Source organism: Zingiber officinale, chromosome 8A, assembly GCF_018446385.1.
Source record: "Zingiber officinale cultivar Zhangliang chromosome 8A, Zo_v1.1, whole genome shotgun sequence".
In the NCBI taxonomy this organism is placed as follows: Eukaryota; Viridiplantae; Streptophyta; class Magnoliopsida; order Zingiberales; family Zingiberaceae; genus Zingiber; species Zingiber officinale.
The window spans coordinates 48,622,141-48,644,412 of NC_056000.1; the positions used below are offsets into that span (position 1 = coordinate 48,622,141).

At 37.5% G+C, this 22,272-nt stretch overlaps 1 protein-coding gene across 8 annotated transcripts; it reads right to left on the reverse strand.

Moving 5' to 3' along the window:
* Positions 1–152: 152 nt before the first annotated feature.
* Positions 153–17,571, reverse strand: LOC122008933 (pseudouridine kinase-like). Of its 8 annotated transcripts, none has more exons than XM_042564852.1 (11): positions 16,932–17,571; positions 16,670–16,832; positions 14,835–14,936; positions 14,609–14,740; positions 13,549–13,651; positions 13,425–13,472; positions 7,368–7,465; positions 7,154–7,268; positions 1,234–1,316; positions 616–1,144; positions 153–542 (listed from the first exon to the last, which is right to left on the reverse strand). In XM_042564852.1, the coding sequence occupies exons 2-11, from the start codon at positions 16,676–16,678 to the stop codon at positions 496–498; spliced, it is 1,266 nt and encodes a 421-aa protein (XP_042420786.1). In that variant the 5' UTR covers positions 16,679–16,832; positions 16,932–17,571; the 3' UTR covers positions 153–495. The 8 variants fall into 8 exon arrangements, with proteins under 8 accessions (XP_042420786.1, XP_042420784.1, XP_042420785.1 ...); XM_042564850.1 differs by having other exon boundaries at positions 1,234–1,313; positions 16,612–16,832; XM_042564851.1 differs by having other exon boundaries at positions 620–1,144; positions 16,612–16,832.
* Positions 17,572–22,272: the final 4,701 nt, after the last annotated feature.

Sequence of the window (22,272 nt, forward strand, 5' to 3'; positions counted from 1 at the left end):
TAAACATAAACCTTAATGAGTCTTACACATTTTATAAGTTTCAGGCTTTTGAGCCCTTCTCTCAAATACTCATATTTATTGAAGCATTTTTTAGGGGGAAAAAAAGTCTACTTAACGAATAGAGGATATTAAGCGTGCTAATTTGGCACGTATTAAAAAACATACTGCAGTTTATATTGGAAGAATGATAATTTCTAACAGTTTATCAAATCTCAACTCTATAAATGGCATATTCAGAGTTTGTAATTTAAATACATTCTACATTCAGCTGAGACAGTTGAATGAAGTAGAACTAAAAAATTGAGAACATACAACTTCTGTAAAACCTCGTCTGAGATTGCGCACGAAGAAGTTCATACATTCATACATTCTCGCCGAAGAATTTCAACAATATTCCAAAGAAAAGGGCAAAGAACCTCATCTGAGCTTGCGCACGATGAAGGGCAGTAGCACAATGATCCGCCAATTCAACTTCTGTAAATTGAGAATTTTTATTCAAACTAGTAGATGTTTTACACCAGATAGAATAGACTCAGCTCCACCTGCAAAATGGGAAACAATAACAAATTGTTAGTCACTTGTATGCAGAACTATTTCAAGTCTTTGGAAGTAAACCTGCCAGATCTTTCATATTAAATTCAGCCGGGACGTTTATTTTGCTCTCGACTGCGGCTTTCGCGACGGCGATACCAATGGCTACACTTCGCATTAGATCCAAACCAGAGCAGATTGATGCAATGACTCCAGCAACCAAGCAGTCACCTGCTCCAGTGGGGTTCACTACAGATGAGTTGAGTGCGGGGAAATGGTAGGCCTGAAATTCCACTCCCAGCTGGCCTTCATCAACAATCGCATGCGGCATACTGCTAAGGCTGGCCAACTTGCTGCTCTTCAGGTCTTGGATTTTACATTGCAGCCAGTCTCTAAAACAAAGGAAAACGCCAGCTTGACCAAGCGTTACAACAAGACATTTGATGCCTTTGCAAAGCACAAAAGAAATTGCAGGCTTCAGCATTTGAAATAAGGATTCCACCGAGTGCATTTTGCTTCCATTGTGATCCAATTGAAATTTGAATTCTTTTTCAGGCAGTAAAGAATTTGCCATTGCAATAAGCTCAATTTCATTAGGAGAAGCATAAGTTATCTGCGAGGGTAAAGATGAATAGAATCAGCAGGCATACTTGAATAAATCTCATCATAGAAAGAAAATGTTGACTTGATTATACTACTCACATAATTCACAATGCTTGAGATTCTTGTAGATTTTTTAACTGACACCGGCTCAAACCACACTGGTATGCCAGATCCAGCTGCTACTGCAAGAAGCAAGAAAAGATAGATTATGCACTAGATGGTAATATATACACTGAAAGAGGCTTAAATGATTAAATCCATTTACTGAATATAGCATATAGTCCATATATTTTGTGAATTTACAAATGATAACTACAAGAAGATGGATTCCACTTCCCATTATTTAAAAAGTATAAAATTAATCTTAGTCCATATTTTAATGACTCAAATTGTAAGAAATAGAGACAAGTCAAAAATAAACTAATCAGAACGGGTGGATAGGAAGTACCTAAAAAAACAATTATGCAATTAGATGGTTGTTGTAAAACTAGTGTTGCAAACATTCTATTAAGTATAAAAACAAGGTGGTCAGAAGGCAGCCTAGAATCCAAAATCTCAAACCACCTTTAAAATGAGACTTAATATGATAAAATAGAACAACAAACTATCTCTATAAACAACAATAAACTGATACCCAACAAATCAATGCCAGGTACAAATATTTTTGTCTAATCAGTGAAGTTATTTCTAGTAATACTCAAAACTATTAAAAATTAATTTTTTTTGCTCTTTGCTTTCTGAGCACTTGATTTATAAAAAATTGTTAGTTGTGCCATAGTATGTTTTTTTTTCCTTTTAAACTAAGGAGCACATGCCAAGTACACAAGAAAGCTTCATTTAATTTTAAAACACTCACTCTTTTTTACTTTTAATGATATTTTAATCAATATCACATTAAGGGAAATCAGAAATATTTCTAATTGATCCCAACCTAACTATCCCTTTTTTTTCTCATTAAAAAAAAAAAAACAACCCGGTGCACAAATCTCCCGCTATACGGGGTCCTAGGGAAGGATTCATTATACGCAGCCTTATCCTGCCTTTTTGCAAGAGGCTATTTCCAGAATTTGAACCCATGACCTTTGTGACACAACAATTTTACCGTTGCTCCCCTTCCCTTTTTTTTCTCATTGATAAATTACATTTTGCATAATCAGTTTCAGTTGCATTTATAAAACCTTTAATTTCTAAAATTTCTCTCCATCAGACAAACTCTTTCTATTAATACTCTTTCATCAATTTGATATTTTGATTTCTTTATATCACATTAAAATTTATTATCTGCAAACTGCTATGGACCTAATTCAATTTTGAAAATCAAATCCTAAGCAAGCTCAGAAACTATATTTTTAATAGAACCCTACCAAACAATTGCACATGAACTTGGAGAGTATATTTCCATAATATACTTGAAACTATACGATTTGCATGGCAGTTATTGTGATTCTTTGTAATTGCAGGTTAATCTTGAATGGATATAGTAAAAAAAATACATATACCCACGAAATAATTTTAATGAAAAAGAAAAAAGTCAGAACTAAAGGTCATCTCTGAATCTATCTTTTTTTTCCTCCCATTTCCAATAAACTTTTTCATTGGCATTTTCTGGCAAGTTCTAACACCACTAACTCTAATTAAACACCAAGGTGTAATTAGAGATTAGAATTAAAACCATCTTTAATAGTTCCTCCTCATTTTCTATTATAATTTATAAATTGCCCTAACTGTCACAAAATATACAAAATTCCAAATGTCTTAGTTAGTAGTCTCGCATCAACAACCGTCACTACAAGTGATAAAATCTGAACAGAAGAAAACTAAAAGAACTTGGAGACAGGAAAGAAGGATTGGTGTTTCTTCTTCCCCTTGAAATTTATCTTCTAAAAGACTAGGCGAAAATTGGAAAAACTATTTTACTTTTTCACTTTTCTTTGTACTGATCAAACTCCATTAAAATGCATTCATTCTTTCCTTGACTGTCCCTCCAAAGTAACCAAAAAATAACTTCCACTTATCCAACCTTCTGAACTCTCTTATCATCCAAGTAAATAAGATGAAAGAAAAAGTAATTCTTTCATTCTACTTTTCCATCCAATTCACTTACCTTCACTTTTCTGTTTCCAATTAACTATTATTTCTTGACTACCTGACACACTGGTCTATACTTCTTTACTAATGCTAAAGTATGCCTAGCTGACATCATAAAGTTTGGGCAATTTATCAAAATGCACCCATGAGTTACTTCTTTTACTGGAACTTCGACATTTTTCTCAGTATACCCTTCCATTTCAAAATTCCTACCACAGATGTTTCACAAGTCGGTAAGAAGCCTGTTGAGTAGGTTGGGGAGCGCCGTTCCTTAGCTGGCTTACTAATTCTGAACATTCTGTTGTATCTGTGAATTCTATTGTACATTTTCAGCAAACATTTGATCTAAAATAATGATAACCTCAAGTTGTCTACAGGGTCCTTAGGATCTTCTTTGGCTTGCTTTCTCTCCCACGTTCACTGTTCCTAAGGAAAGTGGCAGAACTCTCTTTTCTTTATATCCGGGCAGCTCATTCAAACAGTGGAGGTAATGTGAGGAAATCGCCTAGCCCGCTTCCTTCATGGGCCCAAGCAAGTTATCAATAACAATCTTGACTGCATCAGATTTTCTTGCTTTTGCTGCAAAATTTCTCCATTGATTCACAAAGGTAGTCATGAATAAGAGCTGCATTTTTCCATTAAAGATTGGGGAGAAAGGGTGGGTGCACAGGTTGTTTCCTAGAGTGTTTCTTTTTTCATTCAAAAGTATTGATTATAATTCTAGGATAAGACTAAGACTTGGAATGCCCCTAGAAGATACTTTAGGTAATAGTTGTATAAAGAAGGTAGACCCCTAAAAAAGAGCTTTCATTGTTGGTGCAACATCCCTCAGGTCAAGGTTGACCTGGTTGACTAAGCTTGAGTCTTGGTTTGGGTTTCGATGTTTGACAATGCAAGGTTGATTGAAGAAGAGTCAAGTAGGTCAAGGATGACCGAATACTTGACTGGGAAGTCCTAACTGGGATGTTAGGCAGGAGGAAAATCCTGGTGAGTAAAGCCAGGTGAAAGACCTAGTGAGTGAAGCTAGGCAATTGGGAAGTCCTAGTGAGTGAAGCTAGGCAGGAGAAAAATCCTGGTGAGTGAAGCCAGGTGAAAGACCTAGTGAGTGAAGCTAGGCAGGAGAAAAATCCTGGTGAGTGAAGCCAGGTGAAAGACCTAGTGAGTGAAGCTAGGCAGGAGAAAAATCCTGGTGAGTGAAGCCTGGTGAAAGACCTAGTGAGTGAAGCTAGGCAGGAGAAAAATCCTGGTGAGTGAAGCCTGGTGAAAGACCTAGTGAGTGAAGCTAGGCAATTGGGAAGTCCTAGTGAGTGAAGCTAGGCAGGAGAAAAATCCTGGTGAGTGAAGCCAGGTGAAAGACTTAGTGAGTGAAGCTAGGCAATTGGGAAAGTCCTGGTGAGTGAAGCTAGGCAAGAGAAATCCAGATGCTGGTGAGAGTCCAAGTAGGTCAAAGGGATTGACCGAATACTTGGCACGAGGAAGAAAAGTCCAAGTAGGTCTTAGGGAGTGACCGGATACTTGGCAAGAAGAGAAAAGTCCAAGTGGATCAAAGGGATTGACCAGACACTTGGTGAGAGAGTCCTAGCTGATCAAAGGTGACCGGATGCTAGGTCTTATGTACCAACAAGTCATGGTTGACTAGATGTTGGTTTAGGGGGCTTTGGACTTGATTTTGAGCAAAAACCAAGATCTGGATTGATCAGCCAATTGATCCAGCAGGTTTGGATTGATCCATGGATCGATCCAGCAGATCTGGATCGATCAGTGGATCGATCCAGAAGATCTGGATCGATCGGCCGATCGATCCGGTGAGTCCCCGCGAACAGAACCCCTCTGGATCGATCGGTGGATCGATCCAGAGGTCCCAATCAATCAGTGGATCGATTGGGACGCTGCTGCTTCGCGCGATAAGCGCTGGATAGATCCGTGGATCGATCCAGGCGTTTTTCCAGATCACAGAGGCGCTCTGGATCGATCCGTGGATCGATCCAAAGCCTCCCCGATCGATTGGGAGCATTCCAATCGATCGGGATTCGACCGTTAGCGTCGATTTAAGCCGCAGGCGTTCATTTCCTTCGGCATCTCTTCACCGATTCAATTCAGATCTTCACCAGCTTCTCCACAGCTCTTCTCAAGCTCGAGATCGCCAGTTCTTGAAGGCTCTTGGAGGTTCTTCCAAGTCAAGAGGCGGATCAAAGCAAGAAGAAGAAACTAGGGTTAGGGTTTTTGCTCTCATTGTAAGCTTGTAAGCTTGTATTTCATTACCTTTCCCTTTCTTCTTGTATTGAGTCTTGTAGGGCTTCTCCGCCCTTGGTAGTTACCATAAAGGAGAGTTTTATTAGTGAAGGGTGTGTGTGTAGGTGTGGATCCTTGGACTAGTCACCTCTTGTGAGGTGGATACCAAGTAAACCAACCTTGTTAGCGTTGTGTGATTTGTTTCTGTATTTTCCACTGCGCATCTTTGAAGAAACGAGCAACACCGACGACGAGCACGCGAAGAGCTATTCACCCCCCCCTCTAGCTACTTTTCGGTCCCAACATTCATAACTCGTTGTTTTGGCACTTCCCTTCAGGAAAGTCAAACCTGACGTGGAAATAAGATGATCCTTCAACTCTTAGCCTGGCAAGATCCAAAAAGCTGCCACATTTCTTTCTAGCCATCAAACCCACATTCATTGGCCTCAAATGATAAAGAGAAAGGTTGCTCTTAGAAGAGGTAGTTTCCAAAAAACTAAGGAGAACAACAATCGTATTCAAGGCATCTTCAAAGTTGAATGCCTCTAAGACCTTTAAAATGAACAAGAGAAGCAGATTTAAGATAGAGTTGGTAAGTAAGCATACTCTATGTTTGGCCATGTTCTTGTGTAGTTGTGTTGTAATAGCACCCTTTTGTTGTCTAGCAGCATGAACACTTTGGGTGAATCGATCAAACAAGGAACTTCTATAAAAGGTCTTTCCACTCATTCATCATAGAATCAGTGTTTTGGTGGTGCTATGAGATAGCAAATTCTCATATAAAATCAAATCAATCATTCAGATCTATTGAGAGGTGAACCTATCTAATCTAAGATAGAAAGGCAGTTCTTCTCTATTGTTCAAGGGAAAGGGGAAAACATGTAGCATTTTGCCTAGATCTCATATTTCCCACATAGCTCGTTGATCAAATCAAGGATTCCCTTCCCTTTTAAAGTTGTTAGAAAGACTTTCATTTGGTATGTAGTGTAGCTCCTCAAGCTAGGTGCCCATCATCAAGGCAGGGCGAAAATGAAGTGAACTCAGGGTCATCACTTATTGTTTCGCTTTTGTTTGTGTCCAGTGACTCCAATCCATTGTTTGTGTTTGTTTTGTCGTATATCATATTTCTATTCTATTTAACTTGTAAATCAAAAATTAATTTTTAATCTTAGCCACTGAATAAGCTGAAGCAATCCAACATTTTGGCTTTTAAGAGTTCAATTGAGGTTTAATTAAGATTGCTTAGAGTTCATTAGGTTGGCAGGTGATTAGGATCATGCAGGTTCAAATCAGGCCTGATTTGAACTCCTTTTGGCTAGTTGAAGACTGAACAAAATCTTAGTGTGAGTTGGCTTGATTCAATCACGTTTTGTTGTGTTTAGCTGGATTGTGAGTTCCCTTAGCATATTTATTCCCCTTTTCTCTACTCACTCTAACCCATACCCAACCCCCGCTCCTCTTCTTTCTCGTTTCCTAATGTCAGCAACTCACTTCCAACCAAGGTGCGCAAACAGAGTCACCAATGAGCAATGGCAGTCTTCCCTCTCCTTGGGAATTTGTCACCTTCCACAAGCAGCACTGCCACCCCTTCCCATGAGTATGTCTAAAAATATTATCGGGCATCAAACAATTCATTTCCTATGTGAAATACTTCACTGCATCAAAAATTGGCAAAAAGAATCTGACATGATATACATACTTCGGCAAGCAAATTCAAGTGATTGTGGATGTAAATTTGCATCAAGAAGCAACACCGGTGCAGAGCATATATAGCTCTGAAATTGCTGCACGAAATATGGAGTCAGGAACTTTTCCTGAAAGATGCAATTAGATGTGGAATTAGATATACAGATCAGTATGCTAAACATTCTTAGCAGTGTCACACAGGATCATTGGTGACAAGCTTATCTTACCACTGCATCCACACTTGCAACACCCGCTGCTAGTTCTCCATAGGAATCAAATATATTTGTAACAACCGGAGTTGCAATACTCTTTTCCTGCAGGATACCTATACAAGTAAATTGTAAGTACAAAATCATTAACAATAAAATTCAATAACCACGTATGTGAAGGCAACAAAATGTTCTTTACTAATGTAGTGATAGATCAGTGTGGCATTTAGGAAGTTATATGTTCTTTACTAATGTACCAATAAATCAGTGTGGCATTTAGGAAGTTATACTTTCATATTTAAATTTTATTTATATCCAATTATCATGAAGCATGAAACAACAGGTTATCACAGACAAATAAACCTAATTTTATTATTATTATTAAGCATGATTTCTGGACCCGCATGAAAGAAATTGCCATCTAGATGTTTAAAATAGTCTTATCAAATATTTAGCCTATTGCACACACCATTAATGTGCTTGCATATGCTTATATACCAGTGTCATGGCATTCATGAATTGGTAATGGTGAGATGAGGAAAACAATGGAATAATTATGAGTAAGCATGCAAACAATCTCCTGAAATACACCTTGAGTCATCGTGTTATCAGCTTCTTCAATATCATATTTTACATTGAAAGACATGATTGAATAGGATATAAGGATTCAAACAGGAACATCTTGGAAATTCGTATCTACAAAATAAGAGTTTAAAGTAGCTGTGTAGCACAAAATTATTTTAATGATATGTTTGGGTATTGTTTGTGATGAAATTAGAGTAGTTATGAGAACCCTTGTGCCACACACCCCGTGAGCACCTCAATTTTTTTTTATTTTTTGTTTATTTTTTTTTAAACTCTCGGTTATGTCAATCAAATTTTGTCTTTAGGGTTTAGGAGTTGGGTTATAATATTAAGCGCAAAAAAAAAAATGAAAAATTTTTTGAGGTGCTCACGGGATGTGCGGCATAAGGGGTGCGGTATATGAAAACTCTAAATTTCATTACCTGACAAATCAACCAACAAACCTAGACAAATTTAGAGATACTTTTCAACTAGGATTGTGTTTCGAGGACATTAACCAACTTATAGAAGAGAGCCTCAGACCTGTATCCTTGTAGCACTTTGGCAACTTTCCAGTTCTTGTGACAACCTTATTTCATGCCTAGTTATGTTGATTGGCTAACTATTTGTCTCAAAAGCTGGGGTCATTAGAAAAGGAACCAATATTTATTATTAACGCTGCTTTATGTGTGGTTTCCTCTTCTGTGGGTCACACTCCTACTCCACGTGTGGTGGGGTAGTAGACTAGTTTGACTTTGACCTCACAACACATGAATTTGATTGAAACTCTCAGCGCATGAGTTTGAACTTGATATATTTTGATGCAAATGAGATGGAAACTCTTGATAACTTGCTCTATACCATGGGAATATTTTAATCAATTAATAGTGCAAGAGGTGTTGAAGGTTCTAGTGCTGGTGTGAACCGATGTGCTGTCTCCTAGATATTAGAGAAGAATCGTAAGAACCATTGATAACATAATACAGCATGTTGTCTGCAACACGTTAGAGAAGATCATTTAGGTTTCTATTAGCCACTTGTGTCGTAAGATTGGTTTCAACATGATATGCTGATGAGGCAACCATGAGTAAGAGGATGGATAGAAGAATCCTTTTGTGTAGTTAGCATTGGGTAGCAGAATGGGTACATTTTCTTTCTCATGTTGATTCAGTTGAGCATTGACTTATGCTAGCTCTTACATCGGATAACTCTTCTTTCCAAATAGCTTATCATTCTTTGGATCGACTCTTCCCAATTTGATGCCACAATCTACATAAATAAAAGAATCTACCTTTATTTATTGTATCTGTGAATTCCTCAGACCTAGTAGGCAAGATTTGAATTTCAAGCACATGTTTATTTGTAACATCGTACGGATTAGTCAGTATATCGAACTATTAGGAAGATTCAGATTAATGGAAACTTTAAGTGAGTCCTTCTCCATTACATAGAGAAATCATAGAGGCAGGTATTTTCTACTATCAGAATTGGATTGAATGGTTCTGAAGTGCTTGTTTGACTTCTCATATTGATCTAGAATTATTGTATTTGATAGTACATTTTCTCCACTTGGTGCAAGCGCCACCTTATGTATTTTAGGTGCAAGAATACATTGGTATTCTAGGGATATTCCTTATGAACATAAATCTAGAACACTTTTGGCAAAGGTGATGCTAAGACCAAATGACAGACCTGTAGTCACTATCTAAAGTTTGATGGTCAGATAGAGTTTTATCTCAAAATCTACTTGATTATCTTTATGCTACTATGTAGCTTTCATTGCTTGGTATAACTTTATTGAAGACTTTACGAGAATGTTGCTTGTTAAGTGGTCATGGTTAGATGTTTCACTCATTGGCATACCCACCAAGGGACACTTGGATCAGTACTTAGTTGTTACCCTTAGATGAGAATATCGTAGTAGTAAACCATTTGAGTAGTAAATTTGAAGACCAAATTTTTATTAGTGGGGGAAAATGTAATATACCAAAAATGTAGATAAAGATAAAATAATTAAAAGGTGACATAATTAAATGTTATTAAGGAAAATAAATATATTTTAGCAGATAATTTATCAGGAAATAGGTTTTATGAATTTTTTTGAAAATACTGTTGGAAAATACCAAATTTTAGCAGATAAATATATTTTAGCAGATAACCTATACTGTTGGAAATCACTCCCTAGCAGAAGGGTAGTGTATTCCACTAGGCTTTCCCCTTTGAATCAGTCCCTAGGATTATTTGATCTTGATTCCGTTGTTTATTATATCTGAGAATATTCCATGGAATTAGTTGAGATATTAATGCTAAGTGACTAATAACTTGGGGACGTGATTGTCTATTTTCTACCTATATACTAGTAGGATTATATCGTAATATAGGGTACTGAGTATCCTAGTAGACCTTTACTTGTTATATAGACTCATGCCTATACATTAGTAGGATTATACTATGGTATAGTATTTCAAACCCTTAGTTGTATATCTTGTCGACTATTGTCTCTCATTCGTGATTGAGAGAGTCGTCAATGACCGTTAGTATATCCTATCTTCCATGTGTGGTTGAGTCGTTAGTGACCATTAGTATATACCCTGTCTGCCCATGAGACCATCCGTGGTAGAGCGTTCTCCCGTAGACAGTGACAAGTTATTTACCCTATCCGCCCACGGGACCATCCGTGGTAGAGCGTTCTCCTACGGACAGAGACTAGTCATTTACCATGACTCCCCATGGGACCATCCGTGGTAGAGCGTTCTCCCGCAGTCAATATTTGTTATATACTTGCTATATGTCGGTCATGTATTTGTTTGTGCAAGTTTGGATGTACTGTATGCACTCTCGATTTTGTTGGTTATACTTGGTTGAACAGGTTAGTGAAGTGTTGTGTTATTTATTATACTTTTAGTTAGCTGGTGATTATGTTGGAACACCTACGTTGGTTAGTAAATATTTTGATCTGAGACTGCATCCTTTGATCTCCTATTAGTATATTAGTCATGCACTATCTTCTTCTACCCACTGAGTGGTTGTACTCGCTACCCTTTGCTTTTCCCTTGACTTTCAGGTTAGCAGATAGAGGAGGTGTTGTGTTGCTTAGAGGTCCTGGCTGCCAATCTCGCTCGAGTTGAATTTATGTTGAGTTGCTTCGTTTTATTGTTTCCGTTGCTTATAGTTATAGTTCTTTCTGTTCTGGATTTTTGAGTGTTTCTTATGTACATGCATACATACACATATTGTCATTTGTGACTTGGTGTTGTTATATTACATCGGTATTTTTATGTTGGCTTGAATTGGTTCGATATTGTATTTCCTATATTGTCACTAGGGGGTACCATCCAATTTGGAGGACAAGTATACCCTCGGGGCTTGACAATTTTATTGAACTTGGCTCTGATACCAATGATCTTTCCTATGTGTTTTCAATGTGGGACTATATTTGCAACCTTGCAAACCCAACAATCTCCCCCGCAAACAAAGGACCACAGAATCCCTCTCAAGTATCGGGTCACTCTTGACCTGCTCAGGGCCTCCCCTCGAGCATCGGGTCACCTTAACCTGCTTAGGACCTCCCCTACTTTGTTTAAGGTTTCACCCACATGGTTCGATCTTAGATCATGGCTCTGTCTTGTACTTCTTCCGGCGGTTAGTCCGGTGAAGAGCAACCTCACTCTGATACCAATTGAAGGATCGAAAAGAATTTAGATATCTCCATTGGCATAAGGTCTTTTAGGAGAGCCTACGAGCAAAATCATGAGGACCTAAACCCAAAGTGGACAATATCATGTTATTGTGGAGATATGTGGACATTCTTTAGACACAACAAGTTATCTTTTATATGGAACTATTTATTATTTTATCTAAGTCAAAAAAAGAGGAGCATTGGCGCAACGGTAAAATTGTTGCTTTGTGACCAAAGTCAAAATGAAAGTGTACCAATGTTGTATCACCAGGGTTAATTATTGTTGTAGCCTAAGCCTAAGAGTTGTCATTCATGGTCAAATCAATTGGTTGGCAGAGGAGATCCTCTGGACGGTCCAGAGGATGGTCCCTTTGCATGCATTGGTGGGATGGATGACCCCCACTAGTAAAATAAGTGGGGATCATTCATCCCCACCAATACATGCAAAGGAACCATCCTCTGAACTACAAAAAGTGATCCAGAGGATCCGGCCTCATTGGTTGGGGTGTAAGGAGTATGTGATGCATCTTTGACTTACCTAAGGGGCTTCTTGCCTGATTATAGTGTATGACAGTTCAAGTCATCAATGTTTAACTGGGTATCATGTGATTTCAAGAATATTACCAGGTATGTGATGGTCAGGGTTACCTATGCCTCACACTAGGATCACGTGGCCAAGGGCCCAGGGGTAGCGGGATGTGTGAAGGTTATAATATTTGCTAATGGCTTATCTAGGACCATGTCTTGGAGATGTTATAGATCTTTGATGGCTATCTAACCAAAGATTACTGTGGGTCCCATGGTCATTACTCATTACAACTATTAAAGTTGTGAAGCTTTATCAAGAGATCATAGAATCTTGGCTTCACACTGAGATGGTTGTTGAGTTGATTTGGATAATCCACCCAACTTTATTCCTTGAGCATGTGTTTGTTTGTTCATGTAAGTGAATAGAAAGATTCACGATGGGGAGTTTTAACTTATATAAAGATAGATAAGAAACTTAGGTGAGAGGTGATGCATTGCATTCACCTTTCTCTATTTATTATCGTTTTTTATTCTTTTTTATTCTTCGTTCTCTAGTGGGAGACTATCCTATAAGTGTTGTTCACAATCATTACCTTGTTGTAATTCCCAGGTTAGACTGTGGCTAACTGTTAGGTGAACTGCTGCTATGATTGATCTAAGACAGCGCTACTATTGGGATGCTACATGACGCTTTTATCTTTTCATTGGTTTGCTACACATTTGTTATTTTGTACTTTATATTTATTAGAGATGTCTTGTCGTAAACTTCAATAGAGTTTCACTATTTTACACATTGTGTTACTTATTATTGTGCGTGTGTGACAATCATCTATGAAGTATTGTATTAAGACATGTTGCGACCATGGGCGAGCGTCTCCACAGCCTGGTCCAATAGCCGAAACAAGAGTGTGTCCATAGAATTGTGTGGCTAAGAAGAGCTCACTCATGGCATGACAAAATAAATCATAAACAAAAGAAAATATTAATAATAGATAAAAATAACTTTAATACAAAAAATTATTATAAAAAACATCGACCAAATTCAGATTGAAAATAAGTTCTGCGCTATGAAAATTCATTTCAAACTATAAATGCATCAAAATTGAATATATGAATTGCAAGATGTATTTAATGCAGCCAGAATTGAGAATAGGAAGGAAATGAAGAATTTGACTATATTGATGTCGCAAACTAATTTAGTTTTGTGTGAACTCACAAAGAAAAATGAAACCATATGAGGAATTTCAAAAAAGGACTATACACTATTTGGATCTGAAAATTGGAACTAAAAATGCATTAGGTACCTTCTGTAGAGAGTCCAGCTGATTTCCAGTACCTGAGCAGCATCTCTCCTTTAATTGGACATAAACAAAAGTATTGTAAATAAAAGGATCCTGAAAAATTTGAAAATACAATAAATTCGTTCACCTGCCATGTCAAGCCCAACAACACTGATCATGAAAGGTCTAGCTCCAAGTTTACACATACATTCAGCAATATTCCTTGCCACTCCTCCACTCGCATACTGAACCTGCATAGGCTTTCTACAAATTAGGAAGAACCGAAGAACCAAGCATTTTTTTCAACTTGGATAAGAATAATGAACCACAATCAATTGAACAGCAAATTCTTGTTAGGTATAACAAAAGAAGAACTTAAGTACACTATTTATCTTATGCAGCTTAGTGTTTTAGCTGTGGCAGCATGTCGGTACAAGATCTGGAGTAGGCAGCCAGTATCTAAGACTTTGACAGATAACTATGCAACATGTTAAGACACAAATTATTAAATAAATCCCTCAACTATGAGTAAATCAATCCTTGCACAAAAACCTGTTGAAGCATGAATGAGTCGCAACAAAATCAAATCCTGAGCTCAGCAAATCTGCAACTTTCCATAAACAACAACAACAATCACCAAGTCTTATCCCACTAGGTAGGGTCGGCAAAAAATCATACCCCATCCATTCATTGAATATTTGTTATAGTTTTAATGCTGGCTGACAACCTAACGCAACCCTCCTCCTTTATTCAGGCTTGGGACGGACCATGACTAATTCGTGACGGGCAGAGTTTCCTCTACAACTTTCCATGTCAAAGATATATTCCCAGCTACATATTGTCCCAAATCATTCTTCATGATTGCACACCCATGACATTCTTCTATTAACAAATGCATTCATCAAATCAAAATGTAGATTTGTGATTTAACTTAAACCTAATAGTGCTCAAGCTGCTCTATAATCATGGGGTTGGAACAGATGCAAAGATCTACTGCAGTGGAGTTGATTCGAAGGCAAATTACAATGTGACCAATGAAGTCAAAACTTACTACGATCAAAGCAAAGCAACATGCTGTGAGCATCCACCATTAAACAGTCAAACCTAACAAAACCAGAAGCTTTCTAGCATAAATATCAAATATATACCAACAAGCATGCGCCAAACAATTAGCACAAGCATCAAATCTGGATCTAAATGGAAAATACCTCTCCAGGGTTAGTGGTTCGAGGAGCAAGATCATTATAAGGTTTGGCGTGGATGTCTAAAACCATGCCACCAATTAAGACAGGAGAAGCACTGACAGAGTCTGATCCTGATGCAGTGATATTGAGTGGATTCTGAATGAAGAAAAGAACATACACCAAACAGAGAAACACAGACCAAATTCATTAGAGGAAAATTAAGAACAAGTTTTTAAGATGATTTGCATACCTTAGTAAGATCTTGAGAGGCAGATTGAGGAGGGACGAGATGGCGAACAAGGGAATCCAATCTCCTGTGTAAAGCACTCTCCATGTTGGATTGCTGGTCAAACTGATGGGTCAAATGGTCAATGGACCAGAATGAGAAGAACCATACAAACAATGTCTAGTAAATTTCATAGCTCAAAATGTTTTCAGAACATAATGATCAAGTCTCAGTCTATATGTTCAAGAATATTATGTATTCCTAGTATCTCAAAAAAAAACATATATAGGGGAAATAGTGTAAGCAGGCAAACAAAATTAAGATATGTCTACTACACAAAGGGCATGCTCATGGAGCTTCACAGACAAAGAAGGCATGCTCCCATATCCTTTGGAAACTAAACTACACGTGCTGGAATTCTGCTCCATAATGAGGGATAAAATAGAAGGGGAGTCTTGGCGCAACGGTAAAGTTGTTGCTATGTCACTGGTTCGAATCTTGGAAACAGCCTCTTGTAAAAAGCAGGATAAGGCTGCGTACAATGGATCCTTCCCCGGGACCTCGCATGATGGGAGCTTCGTGCACCGGGCTGCCCTATTTTTTTAATGAGGGATAAAACAATGAGCTCTTCTTGGTTGTGAACAATTCTGTTAGCAGACCATGTCGTGTGTTGGCCATTAGATCATACCACAGAGACACCAGACCATGAGCGTTAAATGTCCTCATGCAGCATCATGGGCAAGCATAGATAACTGTCATACAAGCACCATAGTGGTACATGGCAATACAAATCTCCAAATACCATAGAAAGATAAATAATTCTAGCAAAGTCTATAATAGGCAATCTCTCAGAAATGGAAAAACAAACTGCAGAATAACAACAAGCAGAAAATTGTAGGAAATCTAAAAACGCCATGCAAAATTATAATCCCAATAGTATAAATATAGGACATTGGTATAGGAGATTCTAACAAGAAGTCAAGCACGTAGATAGACAAGTGCAAAGTGAGAAAGGTGAATGCAAATACTCCATAATAGAATAAATCTATCAGCCTCTAATACATATGCAGGATCCCTAACAAGTATCACTTATCTCTCAATGCTCATGCACCTGACTCTTATTCAACACAAGAAAATGGATAAGAAACCCAATCAGCCTAAAGGGCCTTTTTAGGGCAAAATACCATTAAGGTAACATGATCCCCAGTTAGGCATTAGCAACCCTATTCATCACATGCCCACAACATTAACAAAGTCACATGGTCCTCAATTAAGGATCAGTGACTTTATCTGTTACACACCCATAACATGAAGTTATGTAATTCCCAATTAGACATCAGCCTTAACCATCATATGCTCTATAATATGCCAACAGTCATGTGATCCCCAGTTAAGTATTAGCAACCACCGACACATGCCCCCAAATAATGTCCATAGGACTCAAGCTAAAAGCCCCTCAGTCAAATATGTCCAATATACATGTAAACAATCTCGGTATACTCTAACTAACATCCTGCACCATGTATAATTGGTATTCTACGACATGTTTGGTAAGAATATCACACAGCATGTCCAACAAAGTAGCCATCCACATAAATAATCTCTAAAATATAAAATAAGCATCAATATAATATCAGAACTCTAAGCATGTATCATCGATACAAGAGAGCAACACAAAGCATGCATCATTACATAAACAATGTGCATAGTAAATGAGCTAAGCATTCTATAAACACAAAGAATACAAGGTACACATAAAGCAACACCAAGTAAATGAACTAAAAAGGTAAATAGAACCTACATCGAGTGCAGTTTCAACTAGATCATCTACCATCCATAACCCAAGGTTGAGCTCATACCGATGTCATCAAGGGTTTTTGGACAAACAAGGGCAACGATGCAGCTCATGACTTATCCACAATCTCTTAGGTTTGGCCAAAATCTCTCCTTTCTTCTTTAATGCCAATGGGTACAAACACTAATCACCACTTCATGTTTGACACATACATCTCACACACCCTACTGCAAATCGATTAAAGAAGGCTGTGAATCCATCAAGTTGTACATGACGATTTAGAGGGGGGAAATTTATCATCTACACGTTACAACAAACAATCATACCCTTTTTTTGGTTAGTCCCTTCAATAGACTAATTATCTCTTGGTTGATCCTCTAATTTGATAGACGTGCTACTAGCATGGGGGTGAGGATCCAACGTCAAACGGAGGATCATACTTGCCAAGAACTCTTTTCAAAAACCTTCCTTCTCTACAACTGTTAACCAAGCACGAAATCCCACGGATATTGGACGCACTAGTAATAATGAAAATCCTCGATGGTTACCTTCTCAGCACAAGAACTAATATTTCGCTACGAGATGCGAAGGAGAAATTGCGGTTCACAGTCGAGAAGGCCGCCGCCACTCTCGAAAGGAATAGCAGGCCGAGTATTCGATATTCAAGGATGAGCTCTACGGTACGGGCGCCTTCTTCTCACCGGATCTGGCAGGAAGGGACGCAGTTCTTATGTTATCCCGTTGGCGCACAGAGAAAGAGAAGCAGTGTCTCGCAGCGCTGCTCGCTCAACGGGCTCGGAAAGGCGTCACGCGAAAGAGGACGACACACTTCCGACTCAGTCCGCCCTTCTTCTGGCCCGCGAGGGTGGACCAGCTGGTTCTCGCCGGCGGAAGGGCTCGGCTCCGATCGTCGAGGTCCCGCGGTGGGATAGGCAGGAAGGAAGAGCGGTATGAGTGTGACTCGAACACTATAAAAGACCTATTTGTTTTGCCAGTAAATTATCATAAAAAAATAATTTATTGAGTAAATAAAAGTATGAATGATAAAGAGCCGTAAAATTAAATTCATATTCATGTATTATCATACGTTTTACTATTTTATTAAAAATATTAATTTTAATAAAATCTAAAATAAAATTATGTTAATATTTTTTCATATAAAAAATATATATTATCACATTTCTCTTTAATTCTATATCATAGAATTAGTAACACCATAAGTCAAAAAAAAAATCTATAAATTTAATATTTGACATAATACTCTATAAACAAACAAAATAAAAAATTATTCAACCACGTATCTAAAGTTTTTAAAATATCTAAATTACATATCTAAACAATAATTGATTTTGATCAAAATTAATAGATAAACCTAGATAGATCAGAATAATATGAAACAAGATTATATATATGTTCATCTAGTCTTCCTGATTATATTTATACTCTCAAATATCAATTTAACACACTATGTGTTCGTCTAGTTCTCTTATTATATTCATACTTTCAAATACAATTTGGCATACTATATTAAGAATAGTAATTTTTTAAAAAAAATTGATCATTTTCTAAAAAATAAAAGAATAATCAATTTTTATAATGTAGCACAATTGTTATGGATGATGCACACATTAAAAGACTTTAACTTAGAATATAAAAATTCATATTAATAACATCAGCTCAATTAACTTAACTAAAAATTCAGTGCATCATTCAAGAACCAAACATATTGAAATAAAATATCAATTTATTAGAAATCATGTCACCAAAGGAGATATTGAACTCAACTATGTTGAGTCCAAGTCAAATTTAACTGACATTTTCACCAAACCACTACTTAAATTTGAATTCAGTAGTTTGCGAAGACAATTGGGAATGTGCACGATAGAATAGGATTTTCCTTTGAAAATTTTCTAATAATTTACAAATTCTAGGAAAATCATTTACTTATGTTTTCATAAATTTTCCATTTTTCTAGTGTTGAAAAATTATTTTGGCCTTAGTCTAGATCAAACCCATTGAAAGCATGAACCTATAGATCTAAGAAACGAGCATCTCATAAACACATTAGGTCTATTATGATTGTGTATTCATAAACATAGAATGACGTGAGATGCGTAGACTTCTTGCCTGAACTTTAGATGCTTATATTAGTGTATCAACATAAGTCTGGGTATAAAATACTAAAATATAGTGATCAAGCTAAGCAATTCTTCTTAGTAACAATGAGTTAGATCAAATCTTGCTTAACTTGACTAACCAAGCGAACACTCTATCCTTTGTATAGCTAGTTAGTAACTAACAGTTAGACATATTGAAAATTGACTAATCACTTTCTTGAATGTTATCAAATTAAGGGGGAGAAATTGTTTAGACAATTTAAACATATTTTTTTAAAAAAAAAAATATTGACAAGATTACTTTGAAAAACTTCAAATGTTTTAAAAAATCTCTTTCAAAAATATTTTTAGAATGTTTTGAAAAATTATTCTGTGTGAATATTACTCTTAAAATATTAAAAAACTTAATTTGAAAATTTTCTTTATTATCTTTTACCTAAAAAATCTTTATTAGAAATTTTTCTTTGCAATTACTTTTAAAAAAGTTTTTTTAAAATCACTTTGAAATTGTTACTTAGAAAATTTTGTTTAACATTGTTTTGCCAAAGTTATTTTAAAAATTTTTCAAACTTATAGAAGTTTTTGGAAAGCTTTACTTCAAAACATGCTTTTAAAAATAACCCTTTAAAAGTTTGCTTTAAACTTTCCTTAAAAATAATATTGATAAATGTCTCTTTAAACCTTCTTTTGAAAATCCTATTTAGAGAATTTTTCCTTAAATTACTTCTTAACTATCCAAGTTCTTTAAAAAGTCCTACTTAGAAAAATTTAAATCTTTGGAAATTAATTTGAAAAAAACTTAAAAATATTTTTGAAAAGTTATTACTTTTAAAAACTTACTTGTAAAATTTTTTAAAATATTTACTCCTCCTAAAATAAAGCTAAGTTTTTATTTAAAACCATCACTTTGCAATTCTTTTAAGTAGTTGTTTTTCAAAACCTTATTTTCTTTCAAAATTACTTGACATATGTGTTTGAGGCTTGCTTAAAAACTAAGATTGCAAAATTCTTTTGCTCAAATTGCTACTTAGTTATTTATACTTTATGCATGTATTATTTGATGTATGCCAAAGGGGGAGGATAGTGGGTTAGGTTAGAAAAATCTACTTACTTTAAACATTTTATGCTTTATTCCCTTATTGTATTTTTTTCTAACTTTAACCCGAGTTGTCATTACATCAAAAAGAGGAAGATTGTTGGTGCAGGTTGCACTAATAATTTAATTTTGATGTATGACAAATAGGTTAAAGTTACATGTGATGTTTGACTAACATTTTCTACCAACTGTGCAGGAGTTGACTGTCTGAGGGACCTGACACCAAGCTGAAATCCAGCTAGGTCTGTGAGTCTGATAGTTGGTGGGAAGTCCGGATAGGTCCGCGGGGTCTGATATATGACAAGAAGTCCGGTTGGGTCCGCAGGACCTGACAATCGATCGAAGTCCAGTTGGGTCTGCGGATTTGACAACTGGCGAGAAGACCTGGTAGGTCAGAGGCAAGTCAAGTGACTGCAAGTGGTAAGTGAAGGTAAGCAGCTAGAGCAGAGATCTAGTGAAGACGCATTTCCCGTTGAGGGAACTGTAGGTGTCAATCTAACTTAGGTCCATTTAGGAAGCGTAAGTTGAGATCTTGACTAGATTCTGATCTCAAAGATACATGATTGAATTACTACCCTATCTGTTATGTTGTGCTAACTTTATTTTACAGGGTAGATATAATTTTTATTGCCATGACTAACCATTTCTTATAGGGAGAAGGATGCTGAAAAAAAGGACTCAGAGCACCCGGACTCCTAGCGCCCGGAGCTGGTCAGGGTGCCCGGAGCAGGCTCGCCCAGTGGGTACCAAGGTGCCCAGGTGATCCAAGCATCCAAACTTGGTCCAAGCGCCCGAAACCGAAAAATCATCCATAAGTTGACATAGAGCGCATCGATTGGCCGAGCCACGTGATCCAAGCACCCGGAGGGGTTCCAGGTGCCTGGAATGGACCTATTTAAAGGCCTTCGGCCCAGACCTTCAGAACAACAACTACGACAAGTTTCTCTCTTGTTTGGTGCTCTGAAAAGGCTCCTGCGACGCTGTGAAGCTCCTCCGACAACTAACGACCAAGACTTTCCCATTTTATTATTGTTGGCAACTTTTATTTCCAGTTCTTGTACTTAACTTCTGAAAATTTTTATGAATTGTTAGTGGATTGCCCAACAAAAGCACTCGACGAGTGCGAGACTTGGAGTAGGAATCGTTGAAGGTTTCAAACAAGTAAAATTCGATTTGTTAGCATTGGTTTATTTTTCTCCCGCTACGTACTTCGATTTAATTCGCTCTCAATTTTCGACGATCCCTATTGATCTTGTTCGAAAGTCGATGAGATGGATGCTGGGGATATGGCGCTCCCGCTGACCTCCAGTGGACTTCTCTCCGACCTGCAACACAAGTGGTGTTAGTGTCAAGCGAGGGAAGGGGGCCCCGGGGATGGCCCTCTGACGCTCAAGTCAGTCTTCGACGAAGAAGAAGAAGCAAAGAGCGGAGCAACAAGAAGACTGTAGCACAACGGTAAATATTGCATACCTCCGCCGATGGTTGGACCCCCTTTTATATAGAGCTTCTATAGCGTGCATGCACACTTTCCAAGGCGAGCACGTGCTCCCAAGTTTTCTCTGAAAAGACTCATGAGTAAAGTTTCCCTGACACTGTACCTTAACATACCTAGCATATCTCTGAAGTGATAATGAAAGTTTCCGCCGTACGATTCTCTATCTGACCATGCCGCCTGTCAACGACACTAGCTCCCAAAAGGATGTCAAAAGATAGCTTGCTGTGTCTGTTGCTTGGCCAAACGGAATAGCCGCTCGGCAAAATCCCGCCGTCCTTGTGTTATCTGTTGTTGGGCCGAGTGGGATAGCCACTCGACCGAAATTTCACTATCCGCATGTTTTATTGCTGGGCCCAGCGGGATAGCTGCTCAACCGGAAGTCCACTGTCCGCATGCTCAGCTGATGTCAAGTCTACTGTTAGGCCAACCGGAAGAGCCGCTCGACCTGGTTTATGCATACTGCTCCCTTTGTCATCCTCTTATTTGAGTGTCAAGTGCTCGACTCATGGCCGAGTCAAAGGTGATATCAGATTGGGTCTTTCACTTCTCGATTGGGACATGCTCGTTTGATCGACAAATAACTTGTAAGCATTGATCACCTTGACTTTGACCTCCACGTGTAATTATCCTCCGAGGGGTGGGGCCCCTCCTCATCACCACATCAGCTATTCACCCCCACTCTTCATCACCGTGGTAATTATCCTCCAAGGGGTGGGGCCCCTCCTCATCACCGCATCAACTATTCATCCCCACCCCTCTCTAGCGTTCTTTTGTATCCAATAGTAATCAAAGTTTAAAAAAAAAAATCTCTTGCTTTGTTTAGCAAAGATGCACAATTAATTTAAACAAAAAATGAAGTGCATACAGATAAACAACTAAAGAAGGAAATAAGTAAGAAGGTTATAATATTTTACTTGGTTACAACCTTGATGATTGTTAATCCAAGGTAGTTGAAAGTT

Coding starts and splice junctions, on each gene's coding strand:
- LOC122008933 (XM_042564848.1), bottom strand. CDS start 16,644: ATGGTAGATGATCTAGTTGAAACTGCACTCGAT. Junction 14,937..16,611: donor TAGTTGAAACTGCACTCGAT/GTAGGTTCTATT, acceptor TTGACCCATCAG/TTTGACCAGCAATCCAACAT. Junction 1,145..1,233: donor TCTCAAGCATTGTGAATTAT/GTGAGTAGTATA, acceptor TTACCCTCGCAG/ATAACTTATGCTTCTCCTAA.